At 42.9% G+C, this 19,319-nt stretch overlaps 1 protein-coding gene across 4 annotated transcripts in view; it reads right to left on the reverse strand.

Annotated features, from left to right (window-relative positions):
* Positions 1-549: 549 nt before the first annotated feature.
* Positions 550-19,319, reverse strand: part of TMEM132D (transmembrane protein 132D) — a 251,181-nt gene continuing 232,411 nt past the window's right edge. For 2 of the 4 annotated variants that reach the window (XM_013173401.3, XM_013173404.3), the window contains exons 6-9: positions 9,955-10,160; positions 8,522-8,795; positions 7,255-7,446; positions 552-4,105 (exon numbers count right to left, since the gene is read on the reverse strand). In XM_013173401.3, coding sequence (XP_013028855.1) covers positions 2,924-4,105; positions 7,255-7,446; positions 8,522-8,795; positions 9,955-10,160 — 1,854 coding nt within the window. In that variant the 3' untranslated portion in view covers positions 552-2,923. Of the gene's footprint in view, positions 4,106-7,254; positions 7,447-8,521; positions 8,796-9,954; positions 10,161-19,319 lie in introns of all 4 variants that reach the window. The other 2 variants (XM_066978891.1, XM_048051138.2) reach the window with 2 other exon arrangements.

Raw genomic sequence — 19,319 nt, forward strand, 5'->3', positions numbered from 1 at the left:
AATCCACCTTGCTCAGAGCACTTTGAGATCTATGGATAAAGAGCACTTTAGGTACTCAGCATTATTTATAGTATTACCCTATGGATAATAGCAAGCTGCAGCTGTTAGAGATGTCAGGGATGTCTGAGCAAGCAGAAAGGCATAAATCTGAATGTCAGTATCCTTAGCATCATAGCTGGTGGCTGGTTTTGTCCTAGGAGAACATTTCAGTGCTACCAGATGAACTTGATGTTAGTTCTCCATGTTCCCCAGAGGCAGCTAACATAGAAATCTGGATTTACCATAGCAGCTCATTGGGAAAGCAAGTCTGACAGCCTGCTCCCAGCATGGCTCGTACCTGCTCTTTCTGAAGGGGAAAGACTGGCCACAGAGTGACGCTTTTGCGAAGTAACCTTGCATGTATGCATGATTCTGACCTGCACAGACTGCTAGCTGACATTTGTCCACTTTTACCCCAACCTCCGCGTCAGTGAGGGTCTCTCTGAGGACACAATGTAGTTATGTGTAAAAAGCACCCAAAATAGCTCAGGAATGGAGGCAAGACTGCAGGCTAGTGCACTGCTGAACCTGCTCGGAGGCTGCAGGGCTTTGCTCTGAGACCAAGGCTGCTTCCTTCATCTGAGCACTTCCTTCACCTGGGCTGGCTTGGGCCCTGCTCTGTGCTGTCATCACCATTGCACTTTGTACTTGAGCACGCATAGGACTGACTAATCCAGGCCTTGATGAAATGTTCTGAAAGATATCTTTTTTTTTTTTTTTTAAATTTGTGTGGAGTTACATGAGTTCTATGCATCCAACACATGCACAAGTATCAATCTCCAGTGTCTTGGGCCCATTTGCCCTATTTACACCAACTTACTCTTTTACTCTTGTCTTCAAAGTCTTTTAATCAAATGTGGATCTTTCTAATCACACCCAAATCAGGAATTCACATATTAGGCTTTCAAGATAGGAATATGCACATGGATTTATTTGCAACTAGTTTCAAATCTTGGAAGGGTGACTTGGTGCAAATACATTTGTAGTATAACATGTTGTTGATGTTATATCTTTTTCCCCCAACATTTCAGAATGTAAAACTTTGTAACTAGATTGTGCCAAGAGCTATAATTCACAGTTTCATCAAAGGACAAGTCTCCATATTGCTGCCAGTCTCTTTTAGGGTAAATGTTCTGACAGTGAAAGGAGAGAGGCGTTCAGAGTAGGAAAAAAGATGAAGCCACTAAAATGCAAATTTTATTCACAGTTGTCATGTTTATAAATATATATATTACATTCTTACAATCTACAGTACATTCTAAATATAGAGGGATTCAATCTAAGTGGCTGTGGGAGGGTGGGTGCGTATTAAACAGAGCAACCTAGATTCAATGACAGGAAGAGACTTAATAATAAAAGGGGGGCAAGGAATCACTCTGGAAAATAGAGGAAAACTTGAAATATAAGCTGGAATTTAGTTAACGCCTTGGCACTTTGCCACTGGTCACTGGAGACTGCTTTTGGACCACACAAAAAATACATGTCAAAATGTCATGGTTTTAGGGCCGGAGGGTATATCAGACTCAAAGGGAAATCACTGAAATCCTACCATATGTACATCCTTATCAGAGGAAAACAAAAGATAACCATCATTTCTGGCAGAAACAAATTTATCTATTGTGTTTAGCTGTTCAGATTTCAACAGAGTTGGATGTGCAGCACTCCTCTGTGACCTTTGGGTGCCTTCTAAACATGCTGAGCAGGGGCCTAAAGAAGCATGAGCAGGAGGAACTGAACAACCTGACCTCTCCTGGGTAGGGGGAGAACAAAGAGGCAGTTGCTGTTTGTGTCTGAGTTCAGCACAAGTTACACTTACCCTAGAGAGAGTGGCCAACTTTGGTAAATGGCATCATGTAAAGCAAGTACTGGCTTGGTACCAAGTGTCCGTGCTGGGTGAGAGCGCACCACGGAGAAGCGAGTGTGCATGGAAGGGAAGGGAGAAGCCACCACGCTCCCAAAGTTGACTGATGCTAGCAAGTGCCCTCAGAACACCAGACGGGAAGCACTCCTGGGAAATGGCTGGGAATATAAATTTGAAACAGGACAACCAAAGAAAGTGGGCTTTTAAAAATAGCTTTTTCTCTCAAACTTTCCAAAACAGACCTTCCTTTGTATGAGTGGTATTCTGAGTGTAGGTTATATCTTCTCCTATCTTACAAATTAAGAAATACTGAAAATTGGCTGGCAAAGTTTATTACCTTGGCATCTACTTAAAAAGACAGTTTCAGTTTTAGCTGTATATGTGTATCCATTCTCAGTGCCTGGGAGGCAAACATGCTGGTTTGTAAACAGCCCAGTTACTCCATTTTCCCCTCCACATTCTTTGGAAACTCATGACTTTGCAGCTCTGGGAGCTGCTTTGCTCACACTGTTGGTTTGTGTCAGCTTTAAATTAATGTTCTTGGATGGATATTCTCTGCATGTGGCTTGAATGACATGCTGTCTTTGTTGATCTATTTATTCTGAGACCAATTTTTTGCTTTTAACCAAAGCTTGGAATATTGAACAGTAGAGCTGTGCGAACTTTGTAATATCCAAACTGCACTGGAGTTTGTTATATTTATTGATTTCCTTGGAAAGCTCAGAGAATGAGACCATATTATTTTGCTAGGTTTTTTGTCATGTTACCATGCATCAAAAAATCTCACACATCTCTCACTTCCGTCTCCGAGCACAGAGAAGACTTGAATTTTAAGAGCTGTCCAGGATCTCTGCTCTCCCAGCTGCTTTTGGGTGGCTTTTGGGGGCTCCATGGAGTTATTATCCACCAGCTGATTCTTGTTATCAGTACAACATTTTGCCCCACTACCCAAAATTAAAGGCAGAAGGTGAGTGAAAAACAAACAAACGAACAAACCAAACAAAAGAAGTCTTTTGTGTCTCATTACAAATTTTCATGTAACCTTTCCATATAGTTTTTAAGTTCTTTGCACTCCCCCAGGTCCATATCCTGGCAAACCCATTTAATGTCATCTTCACTGCTCATCAAGATGGAGTTGACAGTTGGGCATCCATCATCAGAGGAAATGGTGGTAAAGGTGGTGAATTTAACCCGTTTCCTCTTAGAGGTAGGAGAAGTAGTTGGTTCACTTTTCTGTTCTTTCCCTTCAGTGAATGTGGACTCAGTAGACCTAAAAGCTTGTCCATTAATATTTTTGGGAGCATTTGTGTTGAGGAGATATTTGCTCTCTTCATAGTCCACTCCTCTGTCAATGGCTGTAATACGTTCATCTTGTTGAGATGAGAAATTTATGTGATTCTCCAGAAGTTCTGTCCTGTTGCTCAGCCCAACCCAGTCATGAGAGTGGCTCATGCCCTCTTGTTCTTCAAAGGGAACTTGTTTGTTTCTGTACTTCAAAGCAAAAGTGACACAATTGATAAGGAAGACCAGAATTGCCAGGCAAAAGACTCCCAGCAGAGCGTACATTCCTATCTCCAGATCGCTGAGTCCCCTGGGGGTCTGCACAAGGTCATTCTCTTCCAAGTCTCCGTTGCTTCTTGGCAGATCCACCTGTGCAGGGAAGCTCGTGAAATCTATCGGGATGTTCTGCAGATGACTGTCATCGTCCAGGAGGCTTTCTCTGTCTTCTTTTTTACTTAAAATAGACTTTTGAGTGGTGGTCCCTTTGCTTTGTTCTTGGCCCATCGAGGAGCTGTAATACTGGCCGTCTGGCCCAGCTCTCTCCTGCAAAGTGGTTTTCTGACGCCGGTCACTGGCATGATTTTCTAGGTGGACACCACTTCCCCTGTGTTTACTATCGCTGATGTTAGGGTTGGCATCACTCTGCCCAAACTTCACTTTAATGCTGCCACTTCCAACAGCCAGGACACTCTTCCTTTTGGATTTCTGGCATGATTCACTGATCACCATCTCCACCTTCACCAGTGTCCCCTGGCCTTCTGTCTCAGCTGCAATCACGGGCCACTTGAATTTGGGGTCGTGGTGAATGGAGACCACCTTCTCATCCAGAGATGTAGCTGACAAGGAGAAGTCTTTGGAGTCATAAATATCCAGGGGCATGACAGATCCATCACTGAACTGGATCCAGCAGCTGATGGCTGCTTCCTATTTTGTATAAAACAAATATACACACACTCAGAATAAATGCTTAGGGAAATATGTTCTGTCCCAGTCTATTTCCTCCTCCTTACAAGATCCATATACCATTTATAACCAGAAAAGAAATAAAAGGGAGAGCAAGAAAATTAATGCTAAAAGAAATACTAGTTTAAAACACTCATTGATAATAAGATTTGTTTCCCCAAAGGTGCTTAAAGGAGCTGTATCCCCTGGGCTCCACAGAATCTACTTCAGCATCATAATAAATTGCATGTCAGAAGGCATTACCAGCTACTGAGATCATTTACTGCTGTATATTTAAATGAAAAAATATATTACATTATTTCTAAACTGCTTAAAATACAAAGTCTCCTCTTGTTACACAAAACACATGTTAAAAAACACCTAATATAGCAAATAGACCCATACATGGCTCTGTACCTTAAGTCTTTGATTTTTGTCTCTCAAATGAAGTGTTTTATGCAAGCAGAGGAAACAGATCAGTTGCTTTTTGAGGAAATGGTCAGGATAATTTTCATGCTTGTTAGCAATTAAAAGCAAGACAATAATGAAATTTAATCTTGTGTCACAGCAGTACAAATTGTGTACTTCAGAGTGCAAGGAGGTTTACTGAATGTAAATGGGACAGACTTGAGTACCGGTTCTTTACTTGCATGTGCAATGTGTAGGGTTTTTGTGAACCTTGATTTTTGGTTTTTAACTAAGACATTTTAAAGAATTCTTATATTTCAGAAAACATGTGCTCGGCTGCTTCTGAAAATCCGGTCCTCTAAGGACTCTCAAGCGGCTATCAAAACTTGCTGTGCTACCTGAAAAACTCTTGGCATAAACAAATCATTTACAGGCGAAATTCAGATAGCTCCACGGGACCCCAATTCCTGCTTCTGTCTGACTTGCTCTGTTTCAGCTGCGCTACTTGCACCTGATTAAACACTGCAGAATCCACCCCAGAAAGACTCCTGGCTTGATGAGTGGATTCTCCTGTGTCTAAAAAGATGTACGCTCTTGCCCGGAGGGAGCCAGGCCCACCTTGCTCTGAGGGGGATCCTGGCAGACAACCACCCAACCACCCAACCAATAGATTTATAATCCTACTTGCTGAAAGCATGGTTACAGGAGTCTTGTTTCTTTAAATAAACCGTTTTTTCAAACAGACTGTATTTACATCTTAACTCAATGTACATGCAGAGAATAAATATTTATCATTAGCTTTTAAATAATTTCAGCACATAGTCATTTACCTGTTCAAATCACAGAAGATAGGCTTCCAGTCTTTTGGGATTGTGTTGTGCATAATCTACTGGCCTGATTCTGAAATCCTTACAGCCATAAAGCTCCCTGTGCTTCAATGGGAGATTTGCTTCTATCTCTATTTCAGGACTGAGCCCTAAGACTTTGCTGACACTGTCATAAATCCCGGCTTTGTGTTTATTAATCTTTGGATGTTTCTTGAAGGCTGCATAGAATTTATATCATCGGCTCTCATCCTTCCACTGTGTTGCTTAAACCTGCATAATCGTTTAATAATTTTGCATTGCTCTGCTTATAGGGACTGTTCTCTGTAAATCACGTACTAAACAATGGAAGGAATCAGATGCCTTTCAAAACGGAGTCAGGCCTTGAAGAGAGGAGGGTGCAAACTTTCCTTGCTGGTTTAATACTGATCTGACGTTGTTCTGATACCCCTCTATCTAGAGAGGCACTCATCTAGACTCCATTTCTGGGAACAGAAATGTCATAGCTGGGCAGTATACTGGGACTAAATGCCATCGAATGCAGCTTTGGGGCTGCTTTCAAGGTACTTTGTTTAATTCCCCATGTCAGCAATGGATTAGCTTACTGACCTTATTTCTAGATGCCTGGCATTGATTTCTTAACTCCTGAAAGACTATGGGAGCCTGATTTTTATCACCCTATAAAGATGGCAGTTATGCATTATTTCTCATCTTGCATCCCAAGGATAAGACCTTATGATGAATTAACACATCTCAACAGTTGGCCAGATTTCAAATGTGTGTGCCGCACTCATTTACCTTTAAAGCTCAGAACATGTTTAAGAGTTAAGAGCCCAGTGCATCCTTGACGTAAGTCCCAGAGTGATGGATTTGGGTTAGAAAAAAAAGTTTAAATCTGAAATGTAGACAGAAGCACAAGGACAAATATCAAACAGGAACTGATGGAGATGTGGCAAAGTCCTAAAGCCCTCAGTAATTGTGCACAGGGACTGTGCCAGCATATGGATGGGTCAGCATGAGGATTTAGATCTGTGAGAGCTTGAGCAATGCAAAGTTTGGCTGAACCATTCTTAGAGCCACAAGACATAAAAGAGGACATCTGGTATTGCTCATGGAGCAACCTCATGGCAAAGGCAGGAACAAAGCTAATGGGCAGTGGAGAGAAAACTCTCACATTTCCTTCGGGCACATGTTAAGATTTATCATGCCAAGAGAACCTGGGAAGGTCTGAAAGGTCTGACTGAAGAGAAAGGGAGCATCATATGATAGTGATCCCTAATATGGGGACTAAGAAAAACAGGAAAAAAAAAAAAAAGATTTATGAAATCATGTATCAGGAAATGAGTTGGTGCTGATTCATATTCTAGTAATGAATTGGAATGAAAGGGATGTTCCTTAACTATTTAACATGGTTACAGGAAGCAAAAAAGGATGAAGCATTTGGCAGCATGCAAAATACCTTCTTCTCATTTAAAGATGGACTTAAAAATTTGATTTAGTTGCCTGTGTTAGGAGGCGGAACTCAGAAACATAGCTGGCAGTATCTGCTCTGATCTGGTTAGTGCTGGATGGGACAGAAAGGGGTGTGTGTGTGAGGTGATTTCTGCTGCTTATTTATGACACATCATTGAGTTGCATGTGTTATTTGAGGGATGCAGCCAAGACAGATGGGGCATGCTTATTTGTTGACTCGTGTTGCTTAGACATTGTGCTATTTTTGTGAGATCTTTGTTTCTCTATTAAGGCACCTGGTGGCCTTCAGACGAAAGTGCCCATAAAGAAAATGTTTTATTAGCCTATTATTAATAAAAACCTGCTTGATCCCATCAGCTTGTAAGATTGGGTGTAGTGAATTAGAGCAGTGTCCTTCCACAATGTGGTATATGTGAGCAACAGTACCTGCTTCGGAGATTGGAGCAACTCTTGTGCTACTGCTGTAGCAAAGATGGCCTTATTGCTTCCAGGACTCAGCTGCAGAGAAAGCGATAATCCAGTTACCAGCTGCACTCCCAGATCAGTTATTGTCACCTTCTCATCCAGGACTGTCACTGTCTTCTCAGCTAAGATAGCATCTGAAAGGGGGGACAATATCTGAAAAGAAAAATTAAAGTTAGCTGCAGCCATTTTGCATAGCACTAAGCAAAACAGCTACACAAAGATACTATTATATAGACAAGTGATATTTAATGGGCAGAATTACTCTTAACAGACACTATTAAAATATGATTAAGAAACAGCTAGTCTCATTTTATGTATTCTGCATCAATAGAATGCTCACAACGTCTTTTACCGATGTAATTGTAATCGGCTATGCTACTCACATCTGCAGTGATAGCCACACCTGTTTCAGATGCATTAAATGTTTTAAATGCAATCTTCATGTGGAATGAAGAATTCAATGGAATTATGTTGTTAATGACCATGTTTTTAGGTAGTATGTATATAATGAAATCTACAGATTTATACACAATCCTTAGAATAAATAACAGTATTACCTCTCCCGTTGAAAGAAAGGCTAACATAAACATATTGCTACAATAAACACTCATGGTACTGTATACAGAATTGACAAAGAAAGCTTGTTTTGTTAAAAAATATGCATGGAGGTCAGTGCACTGAAACATGACATCCAAAGATGTTCATTAGCAAGCAAGTTGAATTTAATGATCCATATAGGGTACAGAGCATTTTTAAAGCACTTTTTAAGACGTATTCCTTAAATATAACTTGCACTCAGCCTTTTTGCCTCGGATCTTTCTTCCCAAAGGTTTATGTGCACTTGTGGAATCATTATAAATCTCAGAGCTTTGGAAAATCATTTTAAAAATCTAGAGATTTTGCAGAAAGTCATAATCTCTAATTCCATTTCTCCAAACCTGACAAATTGTGTTGTTGACAATTGTGGTTGTTATTTTCTGGTTTAACAATTTGGAATGATGAGGGGTTTTTTTATTTTATTTTTTTTTACTTGTGCTTGTTAACTTGTTTTCTACTTTGTGGTATCACTGGAATAATCTTTTTCTTTGTGCTCCATTGAGAAATTTGTGGCTCCAACTTCTGTTGCTAACACAAGAAGCTGCTTTACTGCTTTACACCTGATCAATACCTGGGTTCCTAAAGTGGTGGGTTAATGGAGGAAAGAGAATAAGTAATGAATTTTTCCTACCTGAATTGTCGTCATTCCAAGCTCCTGTCCAATCAAAACCTGTCCATCCTGTAGCTTAGCAATTCTTGGCTCCTCCACCTGCATGAAGTCACTCACCAGGTCGGTGATGTCAATCTGCCAGTCAGAACCCAGTAAGTAGCTCAGCTGGCCTCCGGGGTCCGAGGCTTCGGCGACAAACTGCGTGAGCACTCGTACCATCGCATGTTGGTACTGAAGGGTGCATCCTCTTCCCTTCCGTTCATCCTCTTCTTCATCATCACTGTCCCTGGCTGGTCTGGAAGGACACCAAGAGTCAAAACTTATCAGACATTGGTGCTAGGAGAGTTTGCAACAGAAGAGCTATTGCTGGCATAAGTCTGCAGTCCTGACGGTGGAACAAAGATCCATTGCCCCCTCCCATTGCTCTGTTTCAGTTTCTGTCAGTGCATTTCTGAAATTACTCAGGTGATTTTAACCCCACTTTAACCCCATTTTAACCTCATTTCTCTTGCTTGTAACTGAGGCCTTCAGGCTGCCTGGGTCTCCAAAACAGCTGCTAAAATCACCAACTGTCTTGCTAGCTTCACTACTACATTGTCCTCTACAAAGCTCTCCCACATGATTCCCAGCGTTAAGTCCTTACTTTCAGGACACCTGCACTTTTTTCACGCTGGATCTTCCCATAAACATCCTGGTGTTGCCATGGAAATCTCTGTCATACATACTTACATATCTCTTTCTGTATGACATTCAGGTTGAAATCACGTTGCCACCAAAATGCCCATCTCTCTGCTCTGGTACTAACAGAAACCTGGTAATAAAAGATGTCTTCATAGGTAGGAGAGAATAGCAAGTGTCTACTTCATCCATTTGTTCTTCTGGATCTTAATAACACTGACAACTAAAACAAAGTCTAGATCTGCCTACATACGTTCTCTGTCCTGTCCTCACATACCACTGACTTGTGGGTGCAGACAGTTATCCTCAAAGCCCTACTCTAGCAGTGCCATGACTTTGGGGCTCTCATCAGTGTCACTGGACCCTACAGCACTAGTATGAAACAAGCAAGCACCAATTGTGCCAATAAAATGAACAAATTATGTGGCAGGACCTGTGAACGAGGCTGGAGACCGGCCAGCTGTGGCAGAGCTGGTCCTTGGTGGGGTGTCTTCTGCTGCCCCATGGCTGACCCTGCCCAGCTTGGCCGGCTGGCTCTTTTTGTCTCATTCACTAGCACTATAAAGGGAAATTGATTTCCAGCGTAGGCTCGTGCAACCTGCAGCTTCCATTTCCTTCGTAAGTCCAGTGCAGAAGCCTATTGAATAAATGTCTGGTGACCTTCAAATTCACACCGGAATTGCATTGAGGCCAAATAAGCATGTTCAGATCCACTGGCCCTGACAGGTCTTTGGCAAGTGCACAACCCAGAATGAACATCCTCTAATGAAACCTACCTCTTATTAGAGATGATGGGGACTCTCCATCCCTTGATCTGATTTAGTTCTGTGTCAGAGACCTCTATCTGCAGCGGGAGACGAGGAACCCAGACTGTCATTTCTAAAGGGGCACTCAGATGCTGGTAAGTAAAATTAACTATGACATTCACTTTGCCTTTCATTTCCTTTCCATTGACAAAGACGTAGTCACATCTGTCAGAAACCTGAAAAAAAGGAGAAAGAGAAAAAAATTAATGAGTGTCTTCAGAAATTATAAAGTACACTACATGCTGGGAAAGTGAGTGGGAGGAAGAGAAAGGATATAGGCTTAAACTAGCTCCAAGTTCAGAGGACAACTAGGAATAACAAGAAAGGTGCCTGGTGTGCCCTTAATAGCCTGTATAATTTGGCATCATTTTAACAGGCAGGCTTTTTTCTGCTATAAACATTTCTAGTATAATCTAAGATAAAAGAACAGCTTCTTTCTCTCCTTAATTTCCACTCCACACTAGGATAGTCCTAGCATAATGGCAGTAAGAGAGGATTTCCCTCTTCTCCACAGAGCTCAGCCAGACTGTACTATCCTCCTCTTCTACTTTGTGGGCAGCCCAAGGAGTACCACTTGCACATGGGGAGGAATAGGTGGGTAACTGCCTGTACATCTAATTCAGCAGGAATCATATTTCTCTTGTCAACCCCAAACTGGTTCTTCAGGAGTCCCATTACGGGTGCCAAAGCATGAGCTGGTCACATCAGCCTAATCCTAATCACTGGGAAGGGGCTCTCTGATGCCCAGTGATGTTCATTGGGGCCAAACAGCTTCATCTCCACTACAAGCCTGACAAAGGTCTTACACAATGTTCTGCTCAAGCTAGTCCTGATGTCACTTTATTTATTACCTGCAGCTCTGGACATCAATATTGCTGAGAGTTACTAAATCTCATTCAAGCAATTTAGCAGCTATTGCAAGCACCTAGGTGAGCTGACAGGACCTGTTCATTACAGCTAGTTAAAATATATGAGTGAATGTACACGTCGAATAATTTATTAACTACCACTTTACCATGCTGATGATCTGAAGGAATGCTCTATTAAAACCCTGAACTCTTCACAATCCATTACCAGCAAGGCCATCTATCCCATTCTGTGGATGTATTTAATATTTCTGACTCCAAAATGCATAGTCTCATCCTCATCTGAATTTAATGCCATTTTCTACTTTTCTGTTTAAATGCTAAATGATTTTAAATCATATTTAAATACCACCAGCTTTTGTGGAATAATTTGCATTCCTAATATTATTATCTTTAAACAACAACAACCCCCTTTCAGACAGTTCCATAGCAAATCCATTTCCATCCTTGCTTGTCTGAGCCTAGGTAATGTACCAAAAAAAGGTTATCATGACACTAGCAATGCTTCCCTTGCAAGTATGGGCTGTTTTAAGGTCAAAATCTTATCATTGCCATTGGTTTCAGCAGGAAAACATAAAATTTGTTTACAGCCAGGATTATGTTTTTAGGGATATTCTCACATTAGCGTGTTTTACAGGAGCTCTTGAAAGCTCCTATCCGGATCCAATCTCACTGTGCTGTACAGCAAACCCAGTTGCTGCCACAAAATCCTCAGAGCATGGGGGAATGTACCGTAAGATCAGGGCCTCACAGCAGGCAGGTGAGCAAGGGGAGTCCCAGCTCCAGCTGAGCACAAGCCACTGGCACAATATCCTCTTCGTCATAATGCTGATCCAGTCTGGCTGAGCTGGGGAGGATAAGACCTTGCAAAACTCTGGGAAAAGCTTCAGGTGAGCCTGCAGAAATGTCTATAGGAAAGGCTGGAGGCAGGAGCACATCATCCTTCTGGGAGCAGTGTGCCTGGGCAGGAGCAAGAGAGCAGACACTGTCCCTGCATCCCTGCAGAAGGCACGCTTATGTGAGTGTCACACTCCCGGGGCAAGAGCTGCATCCTACTTCCCACCTGAAACATCTAATAAGCCGTCCCACAGGCAGGAAGTCAGAAGCCCTTCAGGCAGTGCCTGGTATATCTGATCCTTTTCTGAGGTAAGGTAACCCCATGTTACCTTACTGTTGTAAGTGAACAACTTCTATTCCTTGCTGGCACTGCACTTATCCCTGTTGCCTTTTTGTATTTTAATGCTGCTCTCAAACCAGACAAATCTCCTATGTGCTAACAAGCTCTGTCTGCTGCTTTCTACCTTCCCTCTTTTCTCTGGGATATTGGCGAGAAGAGAAACTGTGCAAAGTCTCAAAGTGATGATTTCCACCTGAGAGGCAGCAGATCAAAGCGGAAAACAAGGTGGCCCTGAGGAAAACAGTCAGCCTGGGGGCTGATTGCCCCGAGGTCTTTCACTTGCCTTTGTGGACTGCAGGCTGGACCACACTTACAAGTAAATGGCCTGAAGACAAGGATTTTCTTTCGTAGGGCATGGGGCCAGGTAATAGCTTCCAGTGCCTTCCTCACCACTTCTGCTTCCAGCTAGCAACACCTCGTGTTTGTGCATCTTACCTAATTAACGCATTAGGCTGTCCCCACGGGTGATCAACCTAGGACTGAAACCATTTCCTAATGATTTAAGAGAAGAGGTAAACTTCTGTGCCTTGCAGACAGAAATGCCAGCTGAGGGATGCTTCCCAATCACCGCAGTGTCCTCTGCAGAGCACAGCACCGAGCCCCTGCAGCCCCACTCCCCAGCAGCCTTCTTGCACCAGGGCCTCTGGCAGGTGACCTGCCAAGCATCCTCCCACTGGGTAGAGCCTCCCTGCCTGAGCAGTGGCTTTTGAAGCATTCCTGCACTGCACAGGTGGGATTTGGCTGTTGTTTTCGTTGGCCTGTGTGTGTGTGTGAAGAGCAGTTCAGCACACAGGGGCTGGAACAAGGCTGAGACTCTCCCAGTCAATACAGATAACTGCTGCATTACTCTGGTAAGAGATGGGAATCAGGCTCTCAGATTTTAGATTCATTAATGCTCAAGCAATAGCAAGAGAAAGAACACTTGGCAGGCAAAAAGACTTCAGTTTCAACTTTATCAGGGTTTATTAAAGAGAGAGAGAGAGAGAGTTAAAAAAAGAATCCAGCCCTAAAAACCTGCTATATGAGCGATTCGAGAAATACCATGACCTTGTGCTTTCAAGATTATGATTTGCAAAACAAACTGATGGTCAAGTAAAAAATGACTAGGCTTAGGATACCCGCTTGCTCCCATTTCCCTTTCTTTAAGTGAAGACAGCAACAACTATGAGCTCATTCAGTTCCCAGCCAGCCCTTCACTGTTTGAATGAATAAGCATCACTGTTCTGCTGCAGTTTGCATGCAGTCCTAACAGAGCAACATCAAAACATGGTGCAAAATACAGTACATTTTCATAAATCAGGCCAGGACATTCAGAAACAGGTCATCAATAGAAAGGCAGATTAGCCATGCCTGTGTTACTGCAGACACATCCGAACCATTCATCTTCCAGCACAAGAGAAAGAGTAAAAAGATGTAGAGAAGGAAGAAACATCGAGCTTCTGTCTCTTTTGAGACTGAGTTTTCTAAGCTGTCTGTTGGAAAAGAGTGCATATTTTGTGAAACAACTTGGATGGGGCTCAGCTGAGGCTCTGCAGGACAAATATGCACATGATAAGCAAAGAGCTGCCAAATGCAGCTCAGCAGCTGGCAACCCCCAGGCAGTCCCCGGGGCTGACACAGGCTGCAGGAGCCCTCAGGTCCCCCCTCACACCCACGGGCTTCTCCACAGTGGTGTCGATGGGGGCAGCCCAGGGGAGCTTCTGCTGCTGCTGCCTTTTTGAGCCTGCTTGTCTCCTTTCAATCTGGAATGGATATCAATCCCTCGGTCTGTCAGGCAGCTCCCTTTCTTCAGCGTTAATTCACATAAACAGCCTTTAACTCCCAGCCGTCCTCCCTGTCCCCCAGTCCTTGCTTTACACGCCTTGCCATGCACAACAGAAATGGCTGCGGTTCAAGTTTATTAAACGCATGGATGGAGAAAGCGCCCATACCCTTGGATATGTGTGCACGAGTGTGTGAACGAAAGCGTGTCTGTACTAAATCACCAAATAGCTTCCCGAACAGCCTTTTATTATGGGAATTATGGAGCTGCAAAAGCTTTGTCCCCAAACAGACAGATTTCAGAAAACTACTAAAGACATTACAAAATGCAATAGGGCTGGAGCAAGGTGGGTGATTTGGGGAAAAGCAATGTGTTTTGTTTCCAAAATCTTGGGACTCCTACCCATAAATCCTTTTCCTTCCCTCCTGCCTTTCAGCTTTGACCTCTCAGGGGTGGCAACTCTAGTTTTCAGGAAAGGTGAAAAGGGCTTGAGAGAGAAGGAGTAGATTTTGTTTTACTGCTAATGTAGTGCTGGAGCACAGCTCCGTGTGTTGTGGCCACTATAATACAACAACATTATAATGCTATTAAATCCTTCTGGTGCTGTGCTCCCTTGCTAAAGCCTTTCTGGGCTTTGTGTCATGGGAGCTTTTCACACAACTACGCTGAGCTGCCTTCCATTAATTAAGGGCAGCTGTACTCACAAGATGCTCCACAAACGCTCTCAATAAACGAGGACCTTTATCTCTTGAAGGATCTGGGGTATGAATGGCTTTTTTGGGCATGAACTTGGTAGGATATAAAAGTGCTTTGGGTTTCACTGGGCTCCTGTGGCTCCACCTCTTTTTCTTAGTGAACTGACAGCTTCCTCTGAGCACACACACACCTAATCCCCATGTGCCAGGGCAGCAGAGGTCAGAGGTTCCTTATTGCCAGCACAGCACAGGATTAGGAATTAGGTTCTGAAGTGTGCCATGTACATACCATCCACGTGGGTTCTGGCAAGTTGGTTGTTGAGAAAATCAGATTTCCCTGATTTTCTGATTTTCCAGCAAATCAGATTTGATTAATTTATCTTAATTTCACAGTTTGATAGACTACCTGTGGAAGAAAACACTAAGCCCTTTGAAGCAGGACTGCAGCCAGCCTGGAAAAACACGGAAAGCAGCAATAAGATCTCTCAGAAATCACACATCACCCCTAGCACACTGGCCTCCTGCATCCAGTTCTCCAGTGAACATTGATCCCATCCCTTTCCTAAAAGCACTTCACTGCTCTTCCCATTACCCTTTTGCAGAAGGTGTCTGTGATCTCTGGTAGATATGAGTTTGTGTGGCTGGCTGTTCTTTCAGTCCCGTGTACTCCATGTGACGTTTGGGCTGAGCAGAATCAAAAAATCTAATGGGAAGGAGGGAAAGAGAAATATACATCCCAACTCCCAGAATACATACCCAGTATTTTACTGTTAGCTCAGAAATAACTGTAACATTCTTCCCCCACCTCATTATCATTAGTAAATTCCCACCGGATAACAGTAAAATCCTTACAGGAAACTGCTTTTCTGCTACAGTAATTCTGTTGGAACTCTTACAAAGTCACAGCTAATAAGTCTTTGAATATAAAATGTATGTACAGCAGCCCTGGTTTAGCCATTTCAAGGGTGGCCAATTAGGAAAGCAAGTCTCTGATATTTCCACATAGAATCTGTGTTTTGGAAACACTCTGGGACTCTGTCCCCAGCCCATGTTTCTGCAAGTGATCCTTCCCCCATGCAAGCACTCTCCATTTCTAATATACTCTTCAAGCACAGCCCTGCCACCTTGGCAAGCTCATGGGATCTCTTCTGATTTAGCACTGCACACATTTGCCTTGGTCTACCAGCATAAATGGTGATATTTAGTAACGTAAGTTATGTTAATGAGTCCTGCCTAAATCATTGCTGTCAGAAGAAGAATGGGGAGCCTCTTATAACCATTAAAAATGAATGAGGAGGGAAATAAATAAGCAAAAGCAGCTCATTTGAGCTATAAAAGACTCAAGAACACAAGCTGTGTACCAAGGTACAAAAGGATGAGGCCATTATTAGCTCTATAAGTCACTTAGGAATGACTCAAGGGAGACGGAGTCACCTTTAATCACCCACGCTTAACCTGCGGTGTTGGAGTGAGGTTTGTTGCTGTGATAACCGACTCCAGCCTGAAATTATGCAATGCAGAGATAAATATAATGAAGAAGTAGCACAGGGGCTAGATCTGCCCTAGGCCCACTGTATGTCTAGAGATGGGAACTGTCCTAGTCTGGGATTTTGAGTGGACCCAGAGGGTAAGAAATTACCATCTGCAGATCCAGTGGCAGCAGCAGACCTGTTAACCACCCTGGATGTTGCTGGAATTAGGATCAACCACAGAACAGTTGCTCTTGAGAAACAGCACCTCCTGTGTTGCAGAGAAAGCTTCCCTCCCTCCCTCCCTCCCCGAGAAAGAGCCAGTAATGGCAAATAGCTATCACATCGAGTTCAGGGCTGCTCTTCCTGTCCCACTACTAGCCAGGGACTTGCAGTTTCCACAGGGTTAACTTCCCAAGCTGGGCTGCTCCCCAGCTGCCCACAGAAGAATGACTTGGCTTGAACCCTAACCAGTTGATTCCAGCCAGGTTTTAACTCGCACCACTGTAACAGCCAGCCCCATTTGGGGGGATCTGCACTGCAGAAGGTCTTCTTAATTTTAAATATTTAAAATTTTGACTGTGGTTACTGAAATGCCTACCAAAATCTGGAAATAACATTTCAAAGCTGGTAAATTACAAGTTGTGTTGAAACGGCTTCATACCTCATCATTCCTTTTTATCTGGTCCCCGCTTTGTGCAGAGACATTTTGCCTCTTTAGAGGAGGTGCCAAGTGACACGTCTCAACTCAACAGATGCAGAAAAAATAGAGGAACAGAGGGTGCGCTGACCTTCGAAGGTCCACACCTTAGAAGTGCCCACTTTTCTGCAGTGGTCTTCCTATTGCAGCATGACACCAAAAAATGCTGCGATCCACAGCTGTATCTGCTTTTTTATCCAAGTATCTTCCTTAGTTTCTAAGGGTCCTACGAACTTGTTTCCTGCCATGCGTCTCTATAGCATCGTGTTGCAGACATAGCTGACAATGCTTCAGAGAAAGTTCAACAACAGATAGATAATAGCAGAGAATGTGCAATTGAAGAATGTCTCTCATACTTTTCTTCTTATTTTTTTTTTTTTACTACACTAACCCACCTGGAGCATATTATAGGTGTTATTGATGAAAAGAACTCTGATGCCAACTTATTTCTAAGAAATTTTTAGTTTGTTCTGTAGCTTTGTGGCAAATATCAATATATTATCCTCAGCAAAATATACCTGAGTGAAATATGCAATGACACATTTTAAAAGGTCTCACAATTCTGGGCAAACGTCCAATTCTAGCTGCAAGTTTAATACTTCTTCTGTGAATGCTACGGATCTGACATAACGTTCGCAGTGTGTTGGTGTAACAAACTTAAAATACGATCATTAAAAATGTCTCCTGGGGAATCACCTTTCATTTCTTTAAATCAAGACTTAGAGCATATATTCCTGGTAGGTTTTTCCCTCCAGTGTTGACTTTGCACCCATTTCCAGGACTAAGAGCAGCCAGATATATCTTTATGCAGTGGACTCGCACGGACTTGCATTTGTCAAGGACGCGGTAAGAGAAGAGCAGGTGACACGCAGTCATTTGTGGACACATTACTGAGCCCCCTCACACGATGCAGTACATCCCTACGGGCTACCTGCAGCCTGGCAAGAGCTTTTTCCTTGTCCTCACCGAGCCACGGTGCCCAGGAGGGACGTGGGCTGCTGTGTTCCTGGTGTCAAGTGGCCCCCTTTCCACAGGGCTGGTGGTGGAGCCACCTGGAACACGAGAGCTTCATTTCAGGAGGGCTTTTCAAGACACCTACATTTGGTTTCATTTTTGGGTCATGAAATTCAGTTTCATTTCAATTTCAAATGATTAAAATTATGTAAAAATACCATAAGATCAAGAAAAAAGTTATTTTAAAGTGGAAAATCAAAACATTTCACTTTGGAAATGTCAAAACAAGATGTTTCTTTGACACAACAGGAACCTGCTATCATCCTTTTCTTTCTCTCTTTTTTTCTTTCAGAGATGAAATTCTAGAAAAATTAGCATAATTTCATGAAGCTGTTTTACAAAATTACGAATTCTGACAGAATATATTCTGTCAAGTTTTCTCCAATAAGCTGTAATCAACTGGGGCCACAAATCACAACAAAACCAACACAAGGAAACTCTGCTCAATAAAAATCCAATCACTGCATGAAATCTGGAGTATCTTTAGAGAAGTGAAAAGTGCTATTCTCTTTTGCAGGAAGGAATGTAAAGGCACAGGACAACCTTTCTGAAGTCTGGGAATAATTTCCAACTTCATTACACACCTACTAGATAGGCATGTATAATTTATTGAGAGCCATACTCTCAAGGATATTGAAGTCTTTACTCCCATTGAACTCAGGGGAGTTTGGTGGTTAAATCTCTTTAAGAATCTGGGCTTTGATCTCCCTGTGATGTATTTGTAAAATGTGGAATGCTCTTCCCTTGTTTTACAGGGATTTTGCAAAGCTTAATTTATAAGAAACAAGAAAGAGCTCAGGTGCTAGGGTCACACAAGTACAGCCTAAAATTTATCTGTAGTTTTGAGAACAGCCCTTCACTTTTTCCACCTGCACCAGGAAACAGCAATCACAGCCACCCGAAGGCATGGCACAGTTCTGTGGGATGTGGCATAGGGTGAAACTATGTCCCTGGCAAGCAGGCAAAGCAATGAGAAATCAAACAGCCTCATTCACTCCTGCTGTTCTCCACTCCTTTTGCTGCTCTGGTCATCCCTCATTTGCTGTTGGCTACGTTGCAATTCCTGCTTTCCAGCTGGAAAAGGAAGGTGGTGACTTCCTGCCCACCTGCTGCTCTTGATATTCAGAGAGCAGCGATCCTGCCAGCACAGGATAAGCAAGAGAATGAGACGGCTTCAGCGCCTGCTCCTCTGCCTCACTGGGACACAGGAATGTTGGCGCTGTCACGTAGAAGCACTTTAGACAGACAAGTACTGTCTGACGACCAGCCAGTGCTGCTGGGCTCAACACACCACCTCGTGCTTTCGATTTTAGAAGCCACAATTGTTAGTAATGAATGTGACAACACTTTCTTGCTTATGTTAATTAAGTTCCATCTTCCTATTCCTCTCCTGATCTGAAAACCGCATGCGCTCTGTATCACTCTCTGCAGTCATCCGAGCAAAGAGGGAAAAGTATGATAAACACATCGGGTACCCCAGGCTCTTTGTTACTGAACTGAAAATGGCATTTCTCCCCTCCTTCCTATGAAGCTTAAAGTGTACTGACAATAGAACAAGTCTGCTTCACACCTGTGAAAAGGAAGGAGGTGCACAGGCTGCTTGGTTGGGTAAGAAATACCTGACTTCCAAGTGAAGCAGAGCCAATGAACGT

This window comes from Anser cygnoides, chromosome 17 (genome assembly GCF_040182565.1).
Source record: "Anser cygnoides isolate HZ-2024a breed goose chromosome 17, Taihu_goose_T2T_genome, whole genome shotgun sequence".
In the NCBI taxonomy this organism is placed as follows: Eukaryota; Metazoa; Chordata; class Aves; order Anseriformes; family Anatidae; genus Anser; species Anser cygnoides.